Source organism: Phoca vitulina, unplaced genomic scaffold (genome assembly GCF_004348235.1).
Source record: "Phoca vitulina isolate PV1807 unplaced genomic scaffold, GSC_HSeal_1.0 scaffold13, whole genome shotgun sequence".
Taxonomy (NCBI): Eukaryota; Metazoa; Chordata; class Mammalia; order Carnivora; family Phocidae; genus Phoca; species Phoca vitulina.
In genome coordinates, this window is record NW_022589716.1 from 45,370,906 (window position 1) to 45,398,069 (window position 27,164).

Sequence of the window (27,164 nt, forward strand, 5' to 3'; positions counted from 1 at the left end):
CTTGCGCAGAGCGCAGGGCGACGTGGCCGGCCGGAAGTTGCCTGTGCGGAACCGCCGCCTGATCGCCGCTGCTCCCTGCACTGGTTTACCAGGGGGCTGCTGCGTTGCGCCCCGCCGGCACCACCATGCTAAAGAAATTCGACAAGAAAGACGAGGAATCGGGTGAGGGAGCGGAGGCTTGGGGGAGGCTGGACCCTAGCGCAGGCTCTCTGCACCCTCTTTGGGAGCCCTCCTTCCGGGCCTCTGCCTAGACCTGAAGCCGAGACTCAGTGAGGGACAGGGTTTGTGCCAAGGTCCGCAGCTGGTCAGTGGCAGACCTCGGAGAGCCCGAGCATGCTCCACTGCCCCCTCTCGTGAGGTCGGACCACTATTCGGGGGGTGACCTTGGGCGGGTCATGCGCATGTGTGGGCCTCAGTTTCCCCAGCTGTGGCGGGGGGGGGGGCGGCCAGATGCACCCTTGTGACTTTCTCTGTGAGACCTCCTGGGATTCGCCGAGGCTGCGCTGCTGCTGGCCAGACTGGGGTGTAATCTGTGGAGCCAGTGTTCTGTGGCTGAGAACCCTCTTTCGTTCATTTATTCAGCAAACATCTATTGAGCGTGTACAGTATGTCAGGCACTGTACTGCGTTCTGAGACTGCAGTAGGACAAATGAGACACTCAGTGCCTTACCTGGGAGTATTACGTCACAGGCATAATGGAGAAGGTAGACACCAGCCAGATAATGACACATGTAATTAATTATAAATGTGACATTTGCTGTGAAGAAATCCTAGTCACTAGGAGATGGTGGTCCCCACACATTGTAGGGACTCAGTTAAGTACAAGTTACATAAATGAATGCAAGACAAGATGCTGTGAGAGGCACAGAAGAACTGTACCAGGGCTGCTGGGTGACTAAGTGGTTTGGGGTAGAGGGAGCTCCCTGCAGGAGAGTGGTAGGATCTATATGCAGGTTGTAGAGCTTTGATTGCCATTCTGGAGTAATTTGAACTTGGGCTAGGTAAACAATAGTGACATCTTTTCCTTCTCAATGTCTGGAAGGCTTGCAGTTTAGGCCTACAACCTATACTCAGTCTTCTCTGTTCTGTAGGTGGAGGCTCCAACCCATTCCAGCATCTTGAGAAGAGTGCAGTACTCCAGGAGGCAAGTGTCATTTGCCCTCTTTCATCCTAAGTGTTCACAGCATGCTCAAAATACTAACGCATTCAAAGTGGTGGGTTAAAGAACAGTAAGGGAGAAAACCTGTTCCTGGAAAGACAGGAAAACTTCATTCCTGGAGAGACTTCATTATGCTTGCATTTATTGTTGTTTTTGTTCTCTCTTTCTGTTTCTGGTTAACAGGTGTTTACTACTAAGTATCTGTTAGTAAGTCAGCACATCCCTAACTAATATTTAGGGAAGATTTGAGGAGTTGTTAATAGGTGAATTAAGGAAAAAGCAAAACAAAACTGTTCCCTTATGAAAATAAGCTCATTCAGGCAAATGTATTTATTTACCCTGGAACTTCTAAGACCTTGAATGTGCTTGAGGGCAGTCAGTGGGAGGGAAATAAACTAGGCTAGAAGGTAATGTTCTTTATTGCTTCTTAGGCCCGTGTATTTAATGAAACTCCCATCAACCCTCGAAAATGTGCCCACATCCTCACCAAGATCCTTTACCTCATAAACCAGGTAAGAGGATGGAGCTTGGGGGTGGGGAAAATGGTGCTGGGGGTTATTGGGAGGGTTGCTAAGTCAGATAACCCTTAGGGTTTTTGTTAGCTCCTGTGTGGTTGTCATCCAGCTCTCGGTCCCCTCAGTGTCTAACTCTGATGTGTTGCCCTTGATGGATCCTCTCCAGGGTCTGGGGATCTGGCTTGGGCTAATCTGGCAGGAAGAGCCTTCTGGCCTCTCTGTCCCAGGCTGAGACTTCTTTTTTGATTAAAACAGGGGGAGCACCTAGGGACCACCGAAGCAACCGAGGCCTTCTTTGCCATGACCAAGCTCTTTCAGTCCAATGATGTAAGTGCCCTCAGTCAGTGTGGTCTACTTTTGTGTGGATTGGAATTTTCCTAACCTTGGCCCTCATGCTGAGCCAGGGGTCATAGGGCTTTTTCTATTTCTTAACCAGCCCACACTCCGTCGGATGTGCTACTTGACCATCAAGGAGATGTCTTGCATCGCTGAGGATGTTATCATCGTCACCAGCAGGTAAGTCTTGGGTCTGTGGATGGCTCCTTTGATGGATGCCATTGCCACAGAGGCCGATTTTTCTCATGTGTATCAGGCATTGAGACTTTTGTTTGACATAATGCCAGGCACCGTTTCCTCTTTTGTCTCCCTCATCTTTCAGTTACTGCTGCCCAACCCAGGGCAGCCTCTAGAGTGTACAGTTTCCCTTTTAATTATCTGGCCTTACCTTAGGCATAAATCCTTCCTTGCTTCCCTGATTCCTCTCAGTCAACTGAGCCAGCCTGGAACTTTCACAAAGACTTTAGTGAGTACCAAGAGAGAACACAAGAAAAATAGACATGGAGAGTGCGGGGGGTATAGAGACAGGCTCACTTACCAAGTACTGGTTTCTGCTTTAGAATGAGTTATTCAGGGGACAGATGTGACTAAAATATAATCCCTGTCCTTTTTTTTTTAATAGATTTTATTTATTTATTTGACAGAGAGAGACACAGCGAGAGAGGGAACACAAAGCAGGGGGAGTGGGAGAGGGAGAGGCAGGCTTCCTGCTGAGCAGGGAGCCCTATGCGGGGCTCGATCCCAGGACCCTGGGATCATGACCTGAGCCAAAGGCAGACGCTTAATGACTGAGCCACCCAGGCGCCCCTCTAATCCCTGTCCTTAAGAACTAGGGCTCAGTTCTCTTATTCTTGCCACACTTTGGAGGTGGGGGGGATGTTGTACATTCCATTACAGGTTTGTTTAGAAAATATTTATTGAATGTCCACCAGTCCCTGTGTATAGCTCTGGGAATATAGCAGCAAATAAGACCGACATGAGCTCTACAGCCCCAGAATTAATAGAGAAATAGCCAGGCAGACAGGCGTTAAGATATAATAGAGTTTATTGTGGGATGTATGATAGACTGTGAGAACAGACCAGAAAGATATCCAACTTGAATTTGGATCAGGAAAGGCCTCCTAGACCTGTCTGAGTAAAGTCCTAAAGGATGAGTAAGAAATAGCAGGAAAGTGCTTGCTTTGGCAGCACATATACTAAAATTGGAATACAAAGAAGATTAGCATGGCCACTGCTCAAGAATGGCAGGCAAATTTGTAAAGCATTCCATATTTTTTCAAAAGAAAAAAAGAAGCCACTGAAAACAAATCTCTTCCGGGCGGCTGGGTGGCTCAGTCGTTAAGCGTCTGCCTTCAGCTCAGGTCATGATCTCAGGGTCCTGGGATCGAGTCCTGCGTTGGGCTCCCTGCTCAGTGGGGAGTCTGCTCCCTCTGCCTTTGCCTGCCGCTCTGCCTACTTGTGCTCTATCTCTGTCAAATAAATAAACTCTTTAAAAAAAAAAAAACTCTTCCAAAAACTCTTACTAAAAAAGAGAGAGAAAGGGAGGGAGGAAGAAAGAAAGAAAGAGAGAGAGAAGGGCGCCTGGGTGGCTCAGTCGTTAAGCGTCTGCCTTCGGCTCAGGTCATAGTCCCAGGGTCCTGGGATCGAGCCCCTCATCGGGCTCCCTGCTCGGCGGGAAGCCTGCTTCTCCCTCTCCCACTCCCCCTGCTGTGTTCCCTCTCTTGCTGTGTCTCTCTTTGTCAAATAAATAAATAAAATCTTTTAAAAAAATAAATAAAATGTTAAAAAAGAAGAAGAAGAAGAAAGAGATAGAAATCTAGATAGATAGATAGCAGGACAGAGGTGGAGGGAGCCAGGAGTGCTCCAGCCTGAGGGAATAGCATATACAAAGGCTTGGAGAGGAGAGAGCATGACCTGTTTGGGGACTTCTCTGTTAAGGAGCTTATACTTGATGATAATGGGGAGTAAGAAGCCTTGGGAATGTTTTAATCCAAGCCAGAGAGTGACCTGGTCATTTTCGAGTTTTATATAATCTCTCTTGTTGCCGTGTGGCTTTTGACCAGGAAGGAGTAAGAATACAGTGAGAGCACTAGTTAGGAGACTCGTATGGTAGTTCAGGCAAGTGTGGTGACCAGAGCTGGGGAGGAATGGATGGGGACATGTGCTCGGGAAGGGCCAGCCAATCTCCTATGTGTGGACAATGCCTTCCCCTCCCACAGCCTAACAAAGGACATGACTGGGAAAGAAGACAACTACCGGGGCCCAGCTGTGCGTGCCCTCTGCCAGATTACTGACGTGAGTCTCCTGCCCCCACCAAGCAGCCATTCTCCTTCCCTGCTTCTTGGCAAGGCTCAGTCTCCTGGGCAAAGCACTGGGCCAGGCATTGTGGGGGTGTGGGTGGGGTGCAGGAACACCAGATAAAAGTTTGCCTCCTTCTTGCCCTCACTCTTCCACCCATCACCTGCACTCCTGATGGTCACCAAGGATTGATTGGGTCCCCTCCTGCCCCCACTTGTTGTCCCCACAGAGCACCATGCTGCAGGCTATCGAGCGCTACATGAAACAGGCCATTGTGGACAAGGTGCCCAGTGTCTCCAGCTCTGCCCTGGTGTCTTCCCTGGTGTGTAGCACCCTGGGGGGCTGGGCAGCAGATTGGGAAACTGAGGAAATATCAGTGTTGGTTTTCAGTAGGACAAAAAGGGTTTCTGTATCCCCAGATCTGAGAGTCCCACCTACTTTCTTAGTGAAGCATGCTGGGGAACTCTTGACCCATCTCTTGGGGTGACTGACTGTTGGAATTTGGATCTGGTGGGAGATCTGCCACCAGGGCAGAGAGTGAGGGTAGGAGCTATCCTTGTGCACTGTCTCGCAGAACCAGCACAACGGAGAGGCTCTGGGCTGTTTCTGAGGAAGGATCCAGAGCTGGACTGAACTGTGAGCTGGGGCCAGGAGGTATGATGGTTGAGTGTCCTGCCTGCCTGCTTCTTAATGTTCTCTGTTCCCCTAGCACCTGCTGAAGTGCAGCTTTGACGTGGTCAAGCGCTGGGTGAATGAGGCCCAGGAGGCGGCATCCAGTGATAACATCATGGTCCAGGTGAGGTGTGAGCAGAGCAATGATATTTACAATCCTTAGGTAGATGGCATGGCACTAGCCTGTCAGAATGGACACTCACCATGGAGATCCTGGTGGTCTCTAGGAGGAGCAGACTTTAACCTTCTGTCATTGGATTGTGGGGAGACTTGGGAGTGTGGGGAAAGAATCCAGGGCACCACTTGGGAAGGTTTAAGTTAGAGGCTGCTTACCAGCTGGGACAGAAATATTCAAGTATTTGATAACCAGCTGAGTAGTGTTTGGGGTATGGTAGGTAGCAAACTTGGCCCAGGCAGGCAGAGGGCCTTTGCCAAGTTGGTTTGGTTAGTGATGCATATAAATACCTTGGTGGGGCTTTCAGCTACTTAACTCATTTTCAGTGACCTAGGCCAGGAATTCCTTTTACCTCTGTGAGTCTCAGCTTCCTTGTCTGTAAAATGGGAATGAAAGTTTCTGCCTCACAAAGCTGTGAGGATAATATGAGACAGCATCTAAAACATCTGACCTGTCGGGTTAGGCATCTGCCTTCTGCTCGGGTCATGATCCCAGGGGCCTGGATCGAGCCTCACATTGGGCTCCCCGCTCTGCGGGGAGTCTACTTCTCCCTCTGCCCTTCCCCCTGGTCGTGCTCCCTCTCCCTCTCTCTCAAATAAAATCTTAAAATAAAAAACAAAAAACCCCATCTGATCTGTTGGGTGCCTACCTGTAGGTGTTCCCTGTGTGTTTTCTCTTCACCCTTTGTGCTGACTCCCCTCTCTCCAGGGCCAGCTCTGGCCCCTCAAGATACTTCCCAGGGTCAGAGAAGGTTGTCACATACAAGACACGCACAGTTGCATGACTTAGCCCTTGAATGCCACTCTGGTAAAGAAACAAAGAGCAGGGGGATAGGAAGTAGCTCTGTGCACCTTACATCTCCAGAAGGGGAATCCCTTGACTTTGGGCACTCCAGACCTAGCTTTGCCAGTACTGGCCATGAGTCCTTGGGCAAGTCAGTGGGACTACAGATATCTACCTTCAGGGGCACTGTAAGGTTTAATGCTGTAAGGTCTCATGGGAAGTGTGCCGCACGCCACCTTGACCACACATGTCCATGCTCGGGGCCTGGCTCCCGCTTTCTCATCTTGTTGAAAGACACCGTGTCCCATTCTTTCATCTCTGTGGCATCTGTTGTCCCCTCCACATCTGTACTCATGCTTTCCGTTGGGACCCTTGCCAAAATTGGGGGCAAGAGCTAGACTACAGATACACTTTCACACAGCCGGTAGACCTGAACTTCACACACCTGTGCTCTGCCGTGATCCTCTGTCCTCTAGTACCATGCTCTGGGGCTCCTGTACCATGTGCGTAAGAACGACCGCCTGGCTGTCAATAAAATGATCAGCAAGTTCACCCGGCACGGCCTCAAGTCTCCCTTTGCCTACTGCATGATGATCCGGGTGGCCAGCAAGCAGCTGGAGGAGGAGGACGGCAGGTAATGGCTCTTGTCTCCCCTGGCCAGGTGATTCCTCGTTCAGTGCTGGGCCATCCCCAACTTCTTGCCACCCGTATTCTTTTGTAGCCGTGACAGCCCACTGTTTGACTTCATTGAGAGCTGTTTGCGCAACAAGCACGAGATGGTGGTGTACGAAGCCGCCTCGGCCATCGTCAATCTTCCAGGCTGTAGCGCCAAAGAGCTGGCCCCGGCTGTGTCAGGTTACAGACATCACTTTGCCCTAGCCCCATGCTTTCGTTCCTACTGGAAGCTAGGCCCCAGGCTGAGGGTTGGGCAAAAGAAAGAAAAAGCCCTCCAACAGGCCAGAGCGTAGTGTTAAGAAAAGGATTCGGGATCTAGGAAGTACGTTTTCGGTGCCAGGCACTGTACTAGGCTCTCTCACGTGCATTATGTCTGGGGATAGGGTACTTTAGTCCTAACTTACTATTCATTAAAGAGCCTGGGGCTCTGGTAAGAGGCAGAGGTGGGGTTCAGATCCACTCTGCAGCCTGTCGGGCTGGCTAGCCATGGCAAGAGGGCCTGTTGGAAGAACCCAAGATGTATAAAACCAGTTCATGCTCACCAGAGGCCAAGCTGTCTCAAAGGAGAAAGCAATTCAGAGGGGTCCCTCAGCCTGGACACTGGAGCCCGAGAGCCTGGGTTGGGGTCCTGGCTTCCTGACTGCCAAGGCACAGGGAGGGATATGCTGCCTGATGTGCACCCACATAGGATATGAACCAGGGCAGTTGGTAAAACCAGGACTGGGGTAATTCTGCTGGGTTCTGTACATGCCCAGGAGAGAGGAGTGCAGTTCTACTTTCACAGGCGTAAAGGGCTCAGGCTTCAGGTGTGGGGAGTCCTGGATTTCAATCCTCGTTCTGCCGTTTACTGGCAGCTAGTCTAGAGTTACTTTCGTAGCTTTACCCCTGCATGCCTCAGTCTCTGTATCTGTTAAATGGGGATAATAATAAAAGCTGCTTCATGGGATGGTGAGAAATCAATGAGACAAGGCACAGCGGCTCCTTGGCACAATGCCTGGCACATGGCAGGTGCTCAGTAAGCAGCCGTCGTCATTCACGACACCCACTGGGCTCTCACGAGCATATTAAAGCCTCTCTGCTCATGAGCTCTCTTCCTTGGTTGTGATGAGGGTGCCAGCAGGGAAGTGAGCACAGCGTTTGGGTCTGAACAGCCCCCTAGCCTTTGCATGCCCTCTGTGCCCTGTCCTGCCACTCCCCTGGAGGCCTGGGCTTTCCCAGCTGCTCAGTGGTGAGGGCAGCTTGGCACATGGCATCTGTCTCCCCACAGTGCTTCAGCTTTTCTGCAGCTCACCCAAGGCCGCTCTCCGCTACGCTGCTGTCCGCACCCTCAATAAGGTAAGGGTTTAGGGGTGGGCAGAATGGGGGTCTGGCCTTTTGAGAGGGTCAGGGAGGTGGCCTGATCCAGCTGGAGGCATGTCGTGGCCCCTGACCTGAGTTGCAAAAGGTGTGGTGCTGGTCACAGTTCGTTTCTACCAGATGGTGAGATGGGCTCATCCAAAGGACCTCTGACCAGGCCAGAGCCATCCAGTGGAATAACAGAAGTCCCTTTTTATCTCTCTTCTCTCCGTCCTCCCAAACAGGTGGCCATGAAGCACCCGTCCGCAGTGACGGCCTGCAATCTGGACCTAGAGAACCTGGTGACGGACTCAAACCGCAGCATCGCCACACTGGCCATCACCACGCTCCTCAAGACCGGCAGTGAGAGCAGCATCGACCGCCTCATGAAGCAGATCTCGTCTTTCATGTCGGAGATCTCGGATGAGTTCAAGGTACCTGGGCATGCCTGGAATACCTGCTGTCCCCAGAGTGAGGCAGATAACTCTGTGCCTGCTCCCCCATGTTCCCCAGCCCCCAGGCCAGGATTGACCTGGGGGCTGCTCAGGCTTGAGGACGTGGTGGAGGGGGTGGCATGTCGCCCTTCACAGGGCCCAGCCTTGGGAGACACACACATCCTGCCCTAGGGTCTTTGTCCATATTGTTCCTTTGTGAGGCTGGTTGGCAGGGCACGGAGTGAGGGCTAAGGGAGCAAGTGTCAGAGATTTCTCGTTTTCTGGTGTGGGCTGATGGTGGTAGTGTTGATCAGTTTGGGGAAGGAGGGAGAGTCAGGTCCTGGGTGAGGAGAATGAGAAGGTAATGATGGTGATTGCAGACATGCTGAGTTTGAGGTGCCAGTGGGCACCAGGTGGAGTTGCCTGTAGACATTTGGAACACTGGTCTTGAGCTCAGACAATAGACAAAGGTTTGGGAGTGTGTGGCATAGAAGAGGTGGGTAAAACCACGGGAGGAGGTAGGACTGCAGAGAGATAGTGTGCAAGGGTCAAGGCCAGAGTACCCAGGGAGGAGCCAGAACAGCTGATTGGTGAGATCGTGGAAGTGGAGGTAGGAAGAGAAGCAGTACAGGTGGGATGGAGAGGGGCCTGTGGACTTAGCTTGAGATCTGAGGAAAGCTGAGTTTGGGGGACCTAGAGTCTGGATTTGGGGCTGTTGAGACTGGTGTGCATGCCACCCTAGTTGGATGGGCTCAGGGATCATGTGCTCCCTGAGGGTAGAGATGGAGTTCTTCTCTCCTTGCCCTCTAGGTCCACGGCCTGGCTGGGCCTAAGGAAGGACTCCGTTGGCACTTAGTGAACTAAGTAAGTTGACCCTAGTGGCAGGGGCTGCTGCTCACACATGTCTGTTTCACTTAGGTAGTGGTGGTCCAGGCCATCAGTGCCCTGTGTCAGAAGTATCCTCGCAAACACGCCGTGCTCATGAACTTCCTGTTCACCATGCTGCGGGAAGAGGTAAGAGCAGGCAGTTGGGGCATGCCAGGTCTCCTCATGTAGGAAGTGACCTGGCTGTTAGCTCCATGCTCAAGTTTGGAGCCAAGATCGTCTTCGTGGGGGGTACCCAGATCAACCTGTTAACCAGGTGGATTTCCTGGTGCCTGCGGCCCTTTATAATCCTCATGGACCACAGTATAAACATTCACCAATTCCTAGTAATTGAAGTAATAACCAATGACTCACCAACCTGGCTTTAAAGACACAGCAGATGTCCTGGGGCAATGCTTGTGCCAGAGTCAGGAAAACCTGTGTTCTTCACTGCTGTCTAATATAGAAATTTTCTGGGCCATTCCATGAGCTCCAGAGTTGGTTTCTTCTGAAATTGGTGCTCATAATGTGACGTTGGGTTCTGTTTTTGTTTCTGATGTGAATTAGTGATTCACTTACACTGCCTTCCTTGGGTGTCTCAACAAAATAAGTTAATTCGGAGGAGCAGAAGCAAAGGGTTTTAGAGTAGATTTGGTCCCCAGCTGCCCCTTTGCCCCAGCCCAGAGTAGCCCTTGGACCAAGGCAGGTGAGGTGCCTTTGCCTGGGATGTCTTTGGGGCTCCTAAGATATTAGAGGGGAGGAGGGCGCTAATACTTAGAGAGCCCTCAGCTAATGGGGCCAGCATTTTGGAGACACTACACAGTGCACACAATCTTGTGATCCTCATAACAGGCCTTGTCAACAGACATCATTTTCTCCCTTTAAAATCAGGGATCTGAGACTCAGAGAGGTGAAGTGACCTGCCTCTGGTCAGCTGCCCAGTAAGTATCTGAGCCAAGATCTGAACGGAGATGTATCTGGCTCCAGACTCCATGATTTTCCCCCAGACCTCCTTTCCTCCCAGAAAAATACATGGTTCCAAGTATCAGTTAAGTGTAAGACCTTCACTCCTTAGAGTGCAGCAGTCAGACACTTGAGACCTTGTCTTTTAGGAATGGGTCTGTTGCTCATGCACAGGGCTGTGTTGTTCTCTAGTCAGAGCAGCTGCCGGCAAAGCCTCGTTGCAGTTACTCTGAACGTCTTGCTGCCCCCCATGCTGCTTGGCTGGCTGTAAAACTGACACTGAAAATAGCCTTTGAAGGTTTACAGTGCGCCTACTCGCGTTAACAGTCTCACTGAAGTACAACAGCGTACAAATAGCATCTTTCTTACTCTTCACAATAACCTGTCAAGTAAGTACACTGATGGTCCTTATTATGAAGGTGCCTAAGGTTCAGACAAGGAAAGTGACTCACAGCCGTAAAACAAACTAATCTGAGAACAGGGGCCAGATTTGACCCACAGCCAAGTTGTACTTGGATTGTACAAAGTTTTAAACATTTCAAGTTAGTGGCCATTATTTACAAATCAGGAAAACAGCCACCAACACCAGCACAACAGATTTCTAGTTTCTCCTACAAAACTCGGAAGATCTGGCAACACTGGGTTGAGTGGTGATTTCCCTCTTTAGGTGCTACGGGCACTGTCCAGTGCCTCACCCCTCCCATCCACTCCACTTCCATTGCCAGATTACATGCCTCCTGGCACCTCTGTCGTTAGTGTCTATAAGTCGCAGAGCACAGATTTGGTCTGGGGTCTTCTGGCTCTCTGCTGCCCCGTTCTGTTTGTTTTGGGTTTTGTTTTGTTTTGTTTTCAATTGTGGTAAAATAACACATGACATAAAATTTACTATCTTAACCTTTTAAGTGTCTAGTTCAATACAGTTAAATATATTCACATTGTTGTAGAGCTAATCTCCATAACTTTTTCATCTTGTAAAACTGAAACTCTGTGCCTGTTAAACAATAACTTTCTATTTCCCTCTGCAGTCCCCAGAAACCACCGTTCTTTCCGTCTGTATAAATTTGACTACTCTAGATATTTCATATAAGTAGAATCATGCACTATTTGTTTTTTTGTGACTGGCTTATTTCACTTGGCATAAATGTTACTGAGTTTCATCCATATTGTAGGACATGTGAGAATTTCATTCCCTTTATGGCTGAATGACCACATTTTGTTCATCCATTCATCCATTGATGGACACTGGTTGCTTCCACTTTTGGGCGATTATGAATAATGCTGCTATGAACATGGGTGTACAGCTATCTTTTTGAGACCCGGCTTTCTATTCTTTCGAGTATATACCCAGAAGCAGAAGTGCCAGATCATATGGTAATTCTGTTTTCTAAAATTTTCTGAGGAACCCCTGTACTGTTTTCCATAACATCTGTACCACCCAGTCTGACTTTTACTTCAAAGTTGGGAAGGAAAGCGAGACCCAAAATGTTTCTATTAAACTATCTACTATTAGATCTGGAAGGGCCCCAGTGAGCATTCAGTCCACGCCTTATGTTTTACACAAAAAATAAGGTAGACTCCCCGAGAGCCAGGTCCCTTGCCTCCAGGTTCTGTGTTTGGACTGCTGTCCCTGGTCCTGGTTAGGTGCTGGGCCTCACAGCTCATTTCTGGAAAGAGCAGCCTCCTTGCTCAGTTCAACCCCTCCTGCTGCAGGGCGGCTTTGAGTACAAGCGGGCCATCGTGGACTGCATCATCAGCATAATTGAGGAGAACACAGAGAGCAAGGAGACTGGGCTGTCGCACCTGTGCGAGTTCATCGAGGACTGCGAATTCACGGTGCTGGCCACCCGCATCCTGCATCTTCTAGGCCAGGAGGGTCCCAAGACCAACAACCCCTCCAAGTACATCCGCTTCATCTATAACCGCGTGGTCTTGGAACATGAGGAGGTCCGGGCAGGTGGGTCTGAGCCAGGGCTGAATGGGGGCTCTTAGCTGCTGCTTGAGCAGATGGCCTGCCAAAGGGACCTAAGCCCCCGCCCATGGGCACTCTGTGTTCTTGCCTCACAAGCTCGGTGATTTATAACATTGTGGGAAGGACCTTAGATGGTTGGGTGTCACCCAGTTGAATGGTTCTTTAGCTCTCTGATTTGTGTTACTGGTTTTTGGCTTTTAATTTTCACTACATGTTACGTTTAACTTTCTTTTCTTGCTTGTCTTTTTTTGTTGTTGTTGTTTTGTTTTGGTTAGCTTTTTTTTTAAGTGGTAGTTTTATTGAGATACAATTCACATACTGGAAAATTCATTCTTTTTTTTTTTTTTTTTTTCTTTTTTTTTAAAGAGAGGGAGCATGGGATGCCTGGGTGGCTCAGTTGGTTAAGCATCTGCCTTCGTCTCAGGTCATGATCCAGGGTCACAGGATTGAGTCCCGCATCGGGCTCCTTGCTCAGTGGGGAGTCTGCTTCTCTCTCTGCCTGCCCCTCCTCCTGCTTGTGCTCTCTCTCTCTGACAAATAAATAAAATCTTTTAAAAAAATTTTTAAAAAGGTTGGGGGGAGCAGAGGGAGAGAGAGAAACTTAAGCAGGCTCCATACCCAGTGCAGAGCCTGATGCGGGGCTGGATCTCACAACCCTGAGATTATGACCTGAGCCAAAATCAAGAGTTGGATGCTTAACCAACTGAAACACCTAGGTGCCCCAAAATTCACACTCTAAGAGTGTACAATTCAATGCATTAACTGTCATGTTCTTAATTTTATTTTAAATTTTCTGTCCTTCTTATGCCCCAGTGGACAGATTTTTCTTGTTTCAGCAATTGATATTCATTAATAATAGTTCATTTTCTCATTTATATTAATGCAAAGGCTAATAACTGCAAGTTGAGGCCATTTGGATACAGAAGCTGAGCAGTCTATGTGTGGCTGTCTTCTGTGGCCTCATCGCAGTCAATGCTGAAATGGCTCCTGGAACCTTTAAAAATGGGGCTGCCTTCTCCCTGAAATGGATGAGGGAGTTGAGGCCCAATGGAGGTCCACCCCGGGCCATTGATTGCATTGGTGGCAGGTTTGGGCCTCCACGCTCGGGATGCTTGGCTCTGGGACTCTTTTGCTCAAAGACCCATTCTAAGCACTGTAAGTGTCCAAGCTATGAGCTGTCAGATACATTGGGTAAATCATATTTGCTTTATAAATACAGGTGCTGTGAGTGCTCTGGCCAAGTTTGGAGCCCAGAATGAAGAGATGTTACCCAGTATCTTGGTGTTGCTAAAGAGGTGAGGCTAAGCCAGAGGTCCCTGAGGGATGACAGTGTTCCCCGGGGGAGAGAAGTTATATAACTGTGGATTGTAGGAAAAAAAAATAGAAAGCATGGAAAAGCATGAAAAACAGTATCATGCAAAAATTTTGTGACCATTGTTGAGTTCTTTTTTTTGTTGTTGTTATTTTCTTTTTTAAAAAAAGCTTTACTGACATATATTTTGTGAGCCATAAAGTTCACCAATTTTAAATGTATAATGTGAGGCACCTGGGTGGCTCAGTCGTTAAGCGTCTGCCTTTGACTGGCTCAGGTCATGATCCCAGGGTCCTGGGATCGAGCCCCGCGTCGAGCTCCCTGCTTGGCAGGAAACCTGCTTCTTCCTCTCCCACTACCCCTGCTTGTGTTCCCTCTCTTGCTGTGTCTCTTTCTGTCAAATAAATAAAATCTTTGAAAAAAAAAAATAAATAAAATGTATAATGTGATGGTTTTTAGTATATTCACAGAGCTGTGTGTAACTATCACCATAATCTAAGTTTAAAACATTTTTTTTTAAGATTTTATTTATTAGAGAGAGACAGCGAGAGAGAGCACAAGCAGGGAGGAGAGGGAGAAGCAGGCCCCCTGCCCAGCAGGGAGCCTCATGCGGGGCTCGATCCCAGGACCCTGGGATCATGACCTGAGCCAAAGGCAGCCGCTTAACCAACTGAGCCACCCAGGTGCCCCAGTTTAAAACATTTTAATCTTCCCTAATAGAAACCCTATATCCATGGGGCTTACAGGGCAGAGTAAATGTCTGTTGGGCTAGGGCAGTCTTCTCAGTGTGGGTGTGTCTTCCCAGCATGAAGACTCCTTGGTTCCTGTGGGGTTTTTTGCAATGTATGAAGTTTGACGAGGCTGTTTTCAGCTATGCCTCCTTGACTCTTTTGCTGGTTAGCTGATGAGGGTGGAAATAGAAAGAAAAGAAACCCTATGGGGCACCTGGGTGGCTCAGTCAGTTGGGTGTCTGCCTTCGGCTCAAGTCATGATCCTGGGGTCTTGGGATCAAGGTCCGCATCAAGCTCCCTGCTCATCGGGGAGTCTGCTTCTCCCTCTGCCTCCCCCCACTTGTGTTCATGCTCTCTCTCTCAAGTAAATAAATAAATAAAATCTTTAAAAAAAAAAAAAAAAAAAAAACCGGGGCTGGATCTCACAACCCTGAGATTATGACCTGAGCCAAAATCAAGAGTTGGATATCCATTACTAGTCACTTTGCCCTCCCCCCAGCACTCTCCTACCTAGCCCTAGACAACCACTAATCTACTTTCTGTCTCTGTGGATTTGCCCTATCTGATCATTTCATTTCATAGAAATGCAATCATATAATCTGTGGCCTTTCATGTGTTTAGCTTCTTTGTGATGTTTTTTTCAAGGTTCATCCATGCTGTAACATGTCCCAGTACTTCATTCCTTTTTATGGCCAAAGAATTCATTGTACGGGTAGACCACATTTTAGCTATTCACCAATTGACAGACATTTGGGTTGTTTCCACTTTTTGGCTCTTCCAAATAATGCTATTGTGAATATTCATGTACAAGTTTTTGTGTGACCTGTCGTCAGTTCTCATGAGAATACGCCCAGGAGGGGAATTGTTGAGTCATATTAAATTCTTTTTTGACATATGACCCTGGATATAAGAGATTGCCTCCTTCACTAGGTGGACTTTAGGGAGAGGGCCCAGGGAATATGAATATGACCACGCCTTAGGTAATTAGTTAGAATATTATAGGCTCCTCTGTGCATTTGATGCCTGGATTGCACATGTGGGGACTGAGCTTTACGAGACTTGCTTCCTCTGACTACCCTCTGATGAAGCCCTGCAGCATCCCTCCTGCCACCCCTGGGGGCTCCAGTCAGGAGTACTGTGTGTTCTGGCTACAGGTGTGTGATGGACGATGACAATGAAGTAAGGGACCGAGCCACCTTCTATCTCAATGTCCTGGAGCAGAAGCAGAAGGCCCTCAATGCAGGCTATATCCTAAATGGTGAGTCTCACTGGCTATCTTTGACTTGGTCCCGTCCTCGGGCTGTGGCCCTTCTCACCACTCCAGAGCAGGCGCACCCTCCCTGGGTAGGGGAAGTCTGAGGCAAGACACTTTCAGCTAGACTTTCATGGCAACTTCATGGCATGACTATAACCTTAGCAGACCTAGAATCTTGCGGTTCACACCAATGTGGGTGGAAACAGCTCGGTGAATTGAAACACTAGTCATTAATAAAAATCTCTCTTTGCATAGTACTCTACTCTCTATAAGTCACTCTTTTATATACATTTATCCCCATACTAGCCCTGTGAAGGAGGATGTAGATGAGAAAGTGGAAGCCCAGAGGGTTAAGTGGTTTTCTCAGTGGTCTAGGATCATACAACCTAGACCCCAGGGCCTCAGTCTTTCATGGGGGATTCTGGGTGCTCGTTCTGTCATGTGTTCAGGCAGTGTCTCTCTCCCACTGACTTCTAGGTCTGACCGTTTCCATCCCTGGTCTGGAGAGAGCTCTGCAGCAGTACACTCTAGAACCATCAGAAAAACCTTTTGACCTCAAGTCTGTGCCCCTGGCCACCACGCCAATGGCAGAGCAGAGAACAGGTAAGTAACACCTGTGCTTTCGGAAGCCTTCAGATCCAGGCCTCTGCTGGAGGGTCTGCATGGGCCGTGAAGCCACTAAACCTAGCCAGGATGGGAGGGCTTTGTCCCAAGAGGATGGAATAATCCTTTCTACATCTGGCTCCAGGAAATGGAGACACATGCACATAAACACTCCCTCTCTTTCTCACATGTTCTGTACTCTCAACTGTTTAGGCTCTCAGGGGGTTTGGAAGTTATAATCCGTAAGTAACAGCTCTGTGGTCAACACCACACTGCCCCATTACTGGAGTCGTTGGTCATCATGTGTGTTTGCTCCTGCAGAAAGCACCCCCATCACAGCCGCCAAGCAGCCAGAGAAAGTGGCAGCCACCCGGCAAGAGATCTTCCAGGGTGAGTAGCAGTGCTTGGTGGGGCTCTCAGGACCTGGGCTTGGTCTCCTCAGCTTTAGGGTAGTTGCTCTTCTCAGGGGAATTAGGAGAGACTCAATCAACAACAGTCCGTATCCCTTTTTTTTTTTTTTTTAAGATTTTATTTATTCACTTGAGAGAGAGCAAGCATGAGCAGCAGGGAGGGGCAGAGGGAGAGGGAGAAGCAGACTCCCCGCTGAGGAGGGAGCCCAATGTGGGGCTTGATCCCAGGACCCTGGCATCATGACCTGAGCCAAAGGCAGATGCTTAACTGACTGAGCCTCCCAGGCGCCCCCTCAACAACTGTTCTTACTCTTGAGTGCTGGGCCCTAAGAGTACTTTAGACAGCACATTTGACCCTCAGGTGGAAGTCATCAGGTCCATTTGGTATTGGAGGAACGGAAGTTCAGAGAGAGAAAGTGATATACCTAAGGTGGCACAGCAAGAAAGTACAGGGGTTGGAATTAAGATTCACATCAAACTGGCTCACAGCTGCCACTTAGCCTTGGTTCTGAGGGCTTGGGTCCCTGGAGCCCAGGTTCGTGCCAAATGTCAGATTCAGTACAGTTGGGGTCCAAAGACCCTAACACTTTTTTGGGGGGTTCCAGAGGCATTCAGTCCACATTGTCTGGGAAGGTTTTATTTAGGTATTTATCTATCCCTCTGGTCTTGTATCTTTTTAAGGCTAGAGGCTGTGTGTCTAACTGCCAGACCATATTATCTACTAATTCCCACCTTCAAGGACTAACACATGCCCCTCTTCCTGGATCCCCTGTGCTCATCACTTCTACTCCAGCTCTTCTGTCTTCTCTTAACTAGTTCTGTGTGGTTCTTCACAGGTTCTGTCCTTTATATGCTCTATCATAGCTTTTAGCACAGTGCCTTTCTTCCTCCTAATTGGGTGAGTTCCCAATTATTGTTGAATTAAAATAAATCCTCCCCTCCATTCCATTCCATTCCATTCCATTCCATTCCAGAATCCTGTCTTTTGTCATCTTTCAGATTCAGCAAAACTAGGATCTGGAGCTAACTGGGATCACTCTAACACAGAACTTTTCCTTCTGTATTACTTTCTCCTTGCTGTTACCACAAATCACCACAAACTTAGTAGCTTAGCACAACACAAATTTATTATCTTAAAATTCTGAGGGCAGAAGTCTAAAATGGGTTTCACTGTGTTGGCTCCCTCTGGAGGCTCTAGGAGAGAATCGTGTCTTTGCTTTTTCTAGTTTCTAGAGGCCTCCTCCATTCCTCTCCTGGTGACCCCTTCCTCCGCCTTCACAGCCAGCAGTGTGGCCTGTTCAAATCTGACTCTGAGCCTTCTACCTCCTTCTCTTAAGGATCCTTGTAATTACATTGGGCCCACCAGATAATCCAGGATAATCTTCCCGTCTCAAGATCCAACTTGCTTTTACCATGTGATACAATGTATTTCTAGGTTCTGGGAGTTATCTTGTACACATCTTGGGGCCACCATTCTGCCACACCTTCGAAGGAAGCCGCCTTCTAAGTCTGTTAGAGGCTATCAATTTCATCTTTAAACAATCTTCCAAAGTCTAACATTTATTGATCACCTGTTCAGTTTCAGGAACTTTGCTAGATCCTGACATTTATTGCCTCGTTTATCTTCACAATAATCCTGTGAACGAGATTATTATATCTATTTTATTGGTGAAGAATTGGAAAGTCAGAGGCATTAACTGATAGCTTCTAGCAGAATGCCCCAGGGTAGTTAAGTGTCAGGTCTAGAAACTTGGGGCCCGATGAAATAAATTCCCATAGAAAAGCACTCAAGTGCCCACTGATGGGGCGCCTGGGTGGCTCAGTCATTAAGTGTCTGCCTTCAGCTCAGGTCATGATCCCAGAGGGTCCTGGGATCGAGCCCTGCATCGGGCTCGCTGGTCAGCGGGAAGCCCGCTTCTCCCTCTCCCACTCCCCCTGCTTGTGCTCCCTCTCTCGCTGTGTCTTTGTCAAATAAATAAATAAAATTAAAAAAAAAAAAAGTGCCCACTGATCTAAGCTGCTCTTTCTGGGCTTTTTACTGCCTGCACGTTCATCAGCTGCCTTCGGGTGGCAGAGGGCTGAAGCAGTCACAAAGAGAAGGCAAAAATAATAATAATGCCCACTTTCTGTCTCTATCCGTGAAACATGAATTGAGTACCTACTAAGTTCAGGGCAAAATATCAGATCCCTGGCTCAGGGCACAATTCCTGTCCTTAGAGTTCAGTTTAACTGGGAAGACAAGTTAAAAATCTTAGAGCAGTGGTCTTCAAATAATCAGTGCATATCAGAATCACCTGAGAAAATTTCTTAGAAATGCAGATTCCTGAGTCCCAAATCCAGAGATTCTGATAGAGCTTATTTAGGACAGGCCAGGAATGTGAGTTTTTAACCCAGGTAATTCTGACACCAGTGATCCCTGACCATAGTCTGAGAAACGCTGCCCCTGCCATAGACTGGGGAAGAGTAGGCACAGCCATCGTAGGCGGACTTCGTGTGCAGACTGCTGCCAGAGGTCTCCTTCGCCTGGATGGGCCAGGGTGGGGGCCTGTGGGCCAGAGGACCCAGCCCAGTGTTGGAACCTGGCTTCGCGGTATAGGGATAGGCCTTACCAGGTGCCCACAGACCACTTAAAGTAGGGTTTTCTGCCCACAGACCACTTAAAGTCTGAATCTGAAACTTCTCCTTACTGGCCATTTATCTTAACTGATAAATGTATAGGACCAGTTTGTTCTTTTGCCTGATTCTGTGGCTATAACATCACTCATCTCATCTTTAGAGTTTTCCTTTTTAAGAATCCTTGCTAAGCTTCTAAAGTTGTAGGAGTCTCCCAAGTGGATTAGGCCTAGGCCATTGGGGTCTCCCAGTCAGTTTTCTGTGGCTGAGGTCTTTTGTGAGACAGAGGGGAAGAGAGTATTCATGGTGGGTGGTACAACTTGAGGAAAGTTAGCAAGAGGAGAAAACGCATTGGTATATTTGGGAAATAGCGAGTACCCTGTCATTGTATATACGTATCCATCCATCCATCTCAGTAGGGTGAAAGACCTGGAAAATTGGCCATGAGCATTTATTAGAAACCATCACAGGTTGGTCTGGGAATTGAAAGGCTGAGTGAATTTGTGGACTGTGGCTTTCAGAGCAGTTGGCAGCGGTGCCAGAGTTCCATGGGCTGGGGCCCCTCTTCAAGTCCTCACCTGAGCCTGTGGCCCTCACTGAATCAGAGACTGAGTATGTCATCCGCTGCACCAAACACACCTTCACTGACCACATGGTGTTCCAGGTGAGCAGGGAGGGCTAAGGCCCTGCTGGGGTGTGGGGCTAGGGAGTGGTCCCAAGTCTGACGGGTCCTATAGGGTCCCACACCGAGTTGGTCAGAAGCCCAATGTGATGATAGGTTCTGTCACCAGCTGGTATGTGTCTTGCAGCCTTGACCCATTACCTCTCTGGCTCCTGTGTGTCAGCATGGGGACAGGGAGCCTGTGCAAGGGTACTGGGATAGGAGTCATAGGGTGAGTTAGGACCTCTGGGCTCTTCTTCTGCAGCAGGGCTTGGACCTAGAGCAGTGTCTAAGCAACCCCTCTTCTCCCTGCTCCAGTTTGACTGCACAAACACACTCAACGACCAGACCTTGGAGAACGTCACGGTGCAGATGGAGCCCACTGAAGCCTACGAGGTGCTCTGTTACGTGCCTGCCCGAAGCCTACCCTACAACCAGCCTGGGACCTGCTACACATTGGTGGCACTGCCCAAGGAAGACCCTACAGCTGGTGAGCCCCTCTCCAGAAACCACCCTGGCCTTGGGAATCCAGATGGGGTGGGCCGGTTGTACACCAGCCATTTGTCTCCTATGAGAGATTCAACTCCTTGATTTCAGTCTTAGAAGAAGAAGAAAGGCTGAGTCCTGGGAACTTGTCATACATCGTCCCATTTCGCCCTCACAGACGACCTAGGGGGATGAGTACTGCTCTCCCTATTCCTAGATGAGAAAACTGAGACTCAGGGTAAATGAGTCACCTAAGTTCATGTGGCTGGTAAGAGGCAGAACCCAGGTCTCTCTGGTCCTCAGCCAGAGGCTCTTTCATTTCACCATGAGAGTACAAAGACTGAAACATCCCAACTCCACTCCTTCCAAGGGACCCACCAGCGTCTTTTTTTTTTTTTTAAGATTTTATTTATTTATTTATTTATTTGACAGAGAGAGACATAGCGAGAGAGGGAACACAAGCAGGGGGAGTGGGAGAGGGAGAAGCAGGCTTCCCGCGGAGCAGGGAGCCCGATGCGGGGCTCGATCCCAGGACCCTGGGATCATGACCTGAGCCGAAGGCAGCCGCTTAATGACTGAGCCACCCAGGTGCCCCCCACCAGCGTCTTTTTCCAGGCCTTTGACAGTGGACGTTTGACTGTGGCACAGGCTTAGCCATCCTGTAGCACCTCTGCTTTTCCTCTTTCTTCCCTCTGAGGGGCCTCCTCAGACCCATGACTTGACTCTTTTGCCCTTCCACAAGGTGGTATCTTCTGTCCAGATTTGTGGGGTTGGATGGCTACCTGTCGGGTTGCTGCTACTGATAATATAACAGAGGCCTGGGGAGCAGGCCGTGGCCACCTGCCCTATGGAGGAGCTCGTCCCCTGCAGTGGCTAGGGGCATCCTGACCACCCAGCCTCTCTTCCCTGCAGTGGCCTGCACATTCAGCTGCATGATGAAGTTCACTGTCAAGGACTGTGACCCCACCACTGGGGAGACGGATGATGAAGGCTATGAAGATGAATATGTGGTAAGAAGCCAGTGTTAGGAGGCTCAATTTTGTGCCTGAGGCTGCAGAGCAACCCCCTCCGAGGAGCTAACAACTAGACTTGAAGCTTTTTCTTGCTATTTTTGGCTCTTTGAAAGAAAGTGTTTTTTTTAACTTAAAAAGAATGCATGCTTTAAAAAAAGAAAACTTGGGAACTACAAAAACCAAGTGTGAACAAATAGGAAAACATTACTCGTAGCCCTTGGGAGTTATGTGGAGGGGTGGGTAGGAGTTATATAATTGAGGTCATTCTGGTCATTATATATCTTGCTGTTTCCACTTAAAACCATAGTGTATTTTCCTGTATGATTACAAATACTTCATAAACGAAGTTTTTAATGACTTTAAAATACTCTGGTATGTAGAGATAACTCACTTGATCTTTATTCCCTCAATGTTGAACATTTGGGCTTCCAAATTTCACTGTAAAAGCTGCATTAAGTATCCCTTTGGGTACAAATTTTTATCTGCATTTCAGATTATTTCCTTAGGATCGATTCCTAGAAGTAGAAAAATTGGGTCAAAAGATGAGCGTGACTTTAAGACTGATTCCTGTTGTCAAATTGCTTTCTAGAGAAGTTGGATCAGTTTGCATCTGTTGAGTGGTCCTTTCATGCACTCAAAGAACTTCTGATTACACTTTTCTGAGCTTGGATGGAGCTGAGTGCAGGATCGCTCTGGGGTTTGACCATGGGGCACTGGCTCAGTGCCATCTGAGGGCCAACTATTATACTCAGCCTGGGGATGCAGATTCTTCAAGCTCCTCGTAACTAAAGGGACAGTTACTGTGGAATACAACTGATATTCACCATTGTCACACTGGAGCCATTGTTGAGGGGACCTCCCTAAGCCAGCAGTGACCCTAAGATCAGGAATTGCCCTAGGACCAAGTGAGCTCGTTGGGAGAACTGGCCCTGAGGCATTGTTTCTGCTGTGGGAGCTGAGTCCTACTTAGGCACACCTTAAACATCCCCAAGAGTAGGGGCTCAGTGAAGATCTGGTGGGTGAATGAATGGGGAACTTTTTTGTGCTCTCTGTCCAAGGTGGGGGGTAATATTATGTGTCACGTTCAGGGAGGACACAGCTGAGATGGAGGTAGGGTCCAGAATATGTCAGGCTCAGAGAACACAGCTGAGGCAGAGGGTGGGATCTGCTGAATCAGGAGTGATAGAGCCATAGGAGGCAGACCTTCTGGATCCTTGAGGCACTTACTCTAGGCAGGCTTCAGAAGGGATGTGATCTTGCAGCTGACATCTTCAGGTGAGTACTTGGGTCAGGGCATTTCTATTGAAAGGACACCACTTAGCTGGGAGCACTTGAAGGACAGATATCCAGTTTACTGTATGTCCCTAGAGCCGAGCACAGTGCTCAGCGCCTAGCCAGCACTGACTAAATGCGTTGCAGAAAGGGATGAGCAGTGAGTTCAGAGCAGAGGTGTGCGAAGCAGGAACTCATTCCCCTGGAGGTGTGTGCCTAACTTCCACCTCCATCTCCCCAGCTGGAAGATCTGGAAGTCACTGTCGCTGATCACATCCAAAAGGTCATGAAGCTAAACTTCGAAGCAGCCTGGGATGAGGTAGGGGATGAGTTTGAGAAGGAGGAAACATTCACCTTGTCTACCATCAAGACACTTGAAGGTAAAAATCCTTGGCTACTGTTGAAATGTGTCCTCCCCTTTCACCCCTGCCGGCCTTTGCCTCCCAGAGATCCAGGGTCCTGTCAAGAGCACATACTTCAGATGCCACTTCATGAAAAGCCCCTTAGAGGAGCGCCTGGCTAGTTCAGTGGAAGAGCATGCAACTCTTGATCTCGGGGTCAAGAGTTTGAGCCCCATGTTGGGTGTAGAGATTACAAAATAAATAAGCCAAAAAATCCCCTTAGAGCAGGCTTAGGGGATGGGGGCATGGTGGTGACACAAAGGGGAAACAAGATGTGGCTTAATGATGCTGGGATTTTTCCTTACAGAGGCTGTGGGCAATATCGTGAAATTCCTGGGAATGCACCCTTGTGAGAGGTCAGACAAAGTGCCAGATAACAAGAACACCCACACATTGCTCCTGGCTGGTAAGCAGCATTTCTAGGTGGGAAGGGCCTGTGTAGCTCACAGCCTGGATGCCACTGCATCCTGGGTTGAGGGCTCCCACTGGGAACACGGGGATTCAAAGTCACAGCATTGAAAATTCACAAAGTAAAAAAAAGACCAGCAGTGAAATATCCTCCGACCCTTGCTGCCTGTCATCTAGTTGCGTTCCGATTACAGGCGACTGGCACTGCTATTACAAACAATGCCGGTATATGTACACATTTCCCTATTTTAACTCAAATGTTTATGTGTAAATGGTATACATATTGTTCTGCACTTCACTCTTCACTTGACAGATCTTTCCTATGCCTGGCTGGCTCAGTTGGTAGAGCATGCGACTCTTGATCTCAGGGTCGTGAGTTTGAGCCCCACATTGGGTGTGGAGATTACATTAAAAATAAATTGAAGAATACATAGTTTCCTCTTTTTCTTTTTTTAATTGTGGTAAAATGTACATAATGTAAAACTGACCATTTTGAGTTCAGGTATACAGCTCAGTGGCATTAAGTACATCTGCATTAATGTGCAGTTATCAACACTGTCCTTCTCCAGGACTTTTTTATCATCCCAAAGTGAATCCTCATACTTTTTTTAGCTTCCTTGTATTCCATTGTATGGGTGTACCATATTTTATAGGATCAGCCTGTATTGATGAACGTTTAGATTGTTCCAGGCTTTTGCTCTTAGGAGCAATGCTACAGTGAATAATCACATACATACATATATATACATATACTTTATTTTGCATGTATGCCCTGAGGATAGCTATAGGATAAATTAACCAAGGCATTACCAAGTCAAAGTGCATTTCTCATTTTGATAAAAATATCCAGTTGCCTTCCATAGGAACTGTATGCCTTTCCTTCCACACTGTGGACAACATAGTATATTATCAGTATAATACAGTAATCAGTAATATATACAGTATATTATCAAATCATTATCAAATGATCTTTGCCAGTCTGGGTGGAAAATGGTATCTTAGTGTAGTTTTTTACATTTCTTGTATATTGAATGAAGTTAAGCATCTTCCCAAATATGTGTGCTGTTTGTATTTCTTTTTCTGTGAATTATTTCCATATCCTTTCTCTAATTTTCTACTGGGTTGGTTGGTCTTTTCTAATAGGAATGGCATTTTAAGAAGTCAACATGTAAATTTTCAAACTTACACAAAAATTGAATAGTACAGTGAACCCACATGTGCTCATCCTCCAGCTTCAACAACTAACAGCATCTATACCGCCACTCACTCTACTCCCCACCCCAGGTTATTTTAAAGAAAATTCCAGAGGTAGCATTTTGTATGTAAATACCTCTGTATGTTTCTCTAAGAGATAATAGTGCTTTGTTTAAAGGGGTGGGGGCAGGGGTGCCTGGGTGGCTCAGTCGTTAAGCATCACCTTCGGCTCAGGCCATGATCCCAGGGTGCTGGGATTGAGCCCCCCATTGGGCTCCCTGCTCAGTGGGAAGCCTGCTTCTCCCTCTCCCACTACCCCTGCTTGTGTTCCCTCTCTCCTGTCTCTCTCTCTGTGTCAAAAAAAGGGGGGGGGGGAGCAATACAGTTATCACACCTAAAATTAAACAAAATGAAATGGGAGATTTTTTTTTGCTGAGTGTTTATAAACAGGGTTGGGAGGCAGCTCTGCTTCAGTGCTCACAGCTGATAGACCCCAAGCGGATGTTTCTGGCCAAACTGAAGCAGTCCCCTGGGTCTTGCAGGCACCTGCAGTGCGGTTTTGTCATGGAGGGGCTGTCCCTACATCTGTGCTCTTAGACTTAGGCAACATGCATGAGAGCCTCTGTGATGCCAGGTAGAAACTTTGTATGTTCATTAATTCATTTGCACCTGGCAAAGCTTAAAAAAAACCAAAAAACGGTTAGTATAATCATCTCCTCTATGTTGTAGTTGAGGCTACTGTGGCTCAGAGAGGTAAAGTGACTTGCACAAGGTCTCACTTAGGGATTTCAGCCCAGCTCCCCTGTTTCCAGACCCATTCCCATTTCACTACACCACAGCTGCCTTGATCAGTTGCTGCAAATGCCACCCTCAACCTACCTTCTGCAGCTTCCTTCTTCCTTACATACCTGTACTTCTGTCTTCCCTCTAGGTGTGTTCCGGGGAGGTCATGACATCTTGGTGCGCTCCCGACTGCTGCTTTTGGACACAGTAACAATGCAGGTGACAGCCAGAAGTTCGGAGGAGCTGCCAGTAGACATCATCTTGGCATCTGTGGGCTAAGAGGCCAGGCTGCATGAGCCCTACTCCTACCCTTTTCCCCCCAACACTGCGCAGAAGTCATGCCTTCATCCTGAATCCAGTGGAAACTCCTTCCCAAGCCTCTGTATCAAAAACAATTAGAAATCACTGGGAAAAAAATTTTTTTTTTTTTTTTTTTTAATTTAACCCCTGCCCCAGGCCTGCCAGGGGGTAACCTTTTTTTCTTTTTTTAAATAGGGGATGATTTTAGCTTGTCCTAGAACCTGCTGCCCTGCCTGTCAGGGTAGGGACATCGCAAATGAATAAAATGCTCGCACCTCCTCTTGAATTTATCCCCAAGAAAACCATCTTATCCATATAAATAAATCAGCATGTATTTATTGAATGGCTGCTACTTCTGCAGACTCATGCTTAAGGGCTCCACTTTCCACTTCCCCTTCTGAGCCCCCACCAAGAACACCTGCTCTATCCGGTTCACACCCACAGCCTTTTGGCTTCTGTACTTGAGGTCAGACCACTCCCACTCCTCTCCAAGCCTCAGAACAGGGGCAGTGCAGGTCATGACAGCAGTCACTGAGGTCATGTGCCTGTTCTTGCATCCTCACCATCGCCCTCCTTCTCTAGGTGATAAATGGAGCCCTCAGAGGGTTTGGGTGGATTATTTGGGCGTTCCCTAGCATGTGCACTGGGGTTTGCCTGCACCCAATTCAGTGAATGCCCAGAGGGGAAGAACAGCCCTTAGAGAGCACTCTGTTGGCTGAAGATGCAGAAATCCTTGGTTTATGTCCCAAGGGAGCAGGCTCAGAGGCCCCCCTCAGCTGCTGTTAAACTCAAGCCAGGTGGCTTTGCTAATTTCATGGCCGAAATAGGCCTGCAAAGCCTGTTTTTTAAAAAATCTAGGCCTCACCCTTAGAAATTCAGATTTGGGGGTGGGGAAGTAGTTGAAGGCCCTGGAAAGTCACATTCTGGTGCCCACTTAAGTATGAGAGTGACGTGTGATTCATGGACGTTTTCCTGATTCTCAATTTTTGCCCCAAAACTCTGAGGCGGTTAGCCTCACTGCGAAGTAAAGAGAATGTTTCCTGTTATCCCTACAACGACCCGGTGCCCTAGTCCTGGCTCTCGCTATACAGACAAGGGCACCTCACGTTCCCTGGGACACATCGAGGGTCTCTGCCAGCGCCGCGAGGGTGAGCCGGCCCCAGCCCGTTCTTGCGGCTAGCTCTGGGAGCGGACCCCGCAGGGGGAAGGGCGAAGATGGAGGAGAGCGGGGCTCCGGGTCGTAGCCTTCCCTTGGGGTCTTTTCAGAAGATTCGGATTCCAGGGCGCGCGGGACGCCGCGGGAACCTCCCGCCACTTGGGGGCGGGGCCGACCGCGCTGGGGGCGGGGCCTGACGCCAGAGCGCGGGCCCGCAGGGTCTGAGCGCCTGCGGTAGGAGAGCGTCGTGGGCTGCAGGGCGGAGGTGGACGTGAAGTGAGACGGCATTGGCCGGGGGGTGGAGGGGGACTGGGGCGAGCTGAGTTACGTGAGCGAGGAGGGCGGGCGGCCGGGCCGAGGTGGACGTGAGGTGAGGCGGGGGCGAGCG

General features: G+C 48.6%; 2 protein-coding genes and 1 non-coding gene across 5 annotated transcripts in view; all 3 read left to right on the forward strand.

Annotated features, from left to right (window-relative positions):
* The first annotated feature begins 4 nt into the window (after positions 1 to 4).
* COPG1 (COPI coat complex subunit gamma 1) lies at positions 5 to 25,961 on the forward strand. The gene is made up of 24 exons (XM_032412034.1): positions 5 to 162; positions 1,092 to 1,144; positions 1,591 to 1,671; positions 1,930 to 2,001; positions 2,111 to 2,190; positions 4,230 to 4,305; positions 4,538 to 4,630; positions 5,018 to 5,104; positions 6,415 to 6,572; positions 6,660 to 6,793; positions 7,881 to 7,948; positions 8,194 to 8,382; positions 9,301 to 9,396; positions 11,920 to 12,163; positions 13,398 to 13,473; positions 15,376 to 15,479; positions 15,954 to 16,079; positions 16,401 to 16,469; positions 19,624 to 19,766; positions 20,082 to 20,253; positions 21,162 to 21,259; positions 22,776 to 22,914; positions 23,243 to 23,341; positions 25,469 to 25,961. Exons 1-24 carry the CDS (start codon positions 126 to 128, stop codon positions 25,597 to 25,599), a joined length of 2,625 nt encoding a protein of 874 aa, XP_032267925.1. The 5' UTR covers positions 5 to 125; the 3' UTR covers positions 25,600 to 25,961.
* On the forward strand, positions 3,183 to 3,286 carry LOC116637260. Its single transcript, XR_004300444.1, has one exon. It is a non-coding gene; the product is annotated as a U6 spliceosomal RNA (small nuclear RNA).
* A 1,012-nt stretch (positions 25,962 to 26,973) lies between the features above and the next one.
* Positions 26,974 to 27,164, forward strand: part of HMCES (5-hydroxymethylcytosine binding, ES cell specific) — a 24,419-nt gene continuing 24,228 nt past the window's right edge. The window contains exon 1 of one of the 3 annotated variants that reach the window (XM_032412043.1): positions 26,974 to 27,010. The gene's annotated coding sequence lies outside the window, so the exon portion shown is untranslated. The other 2 variants (XM_032412041.1, XM_032412042.1) reach the window with 2 other exon arrangements.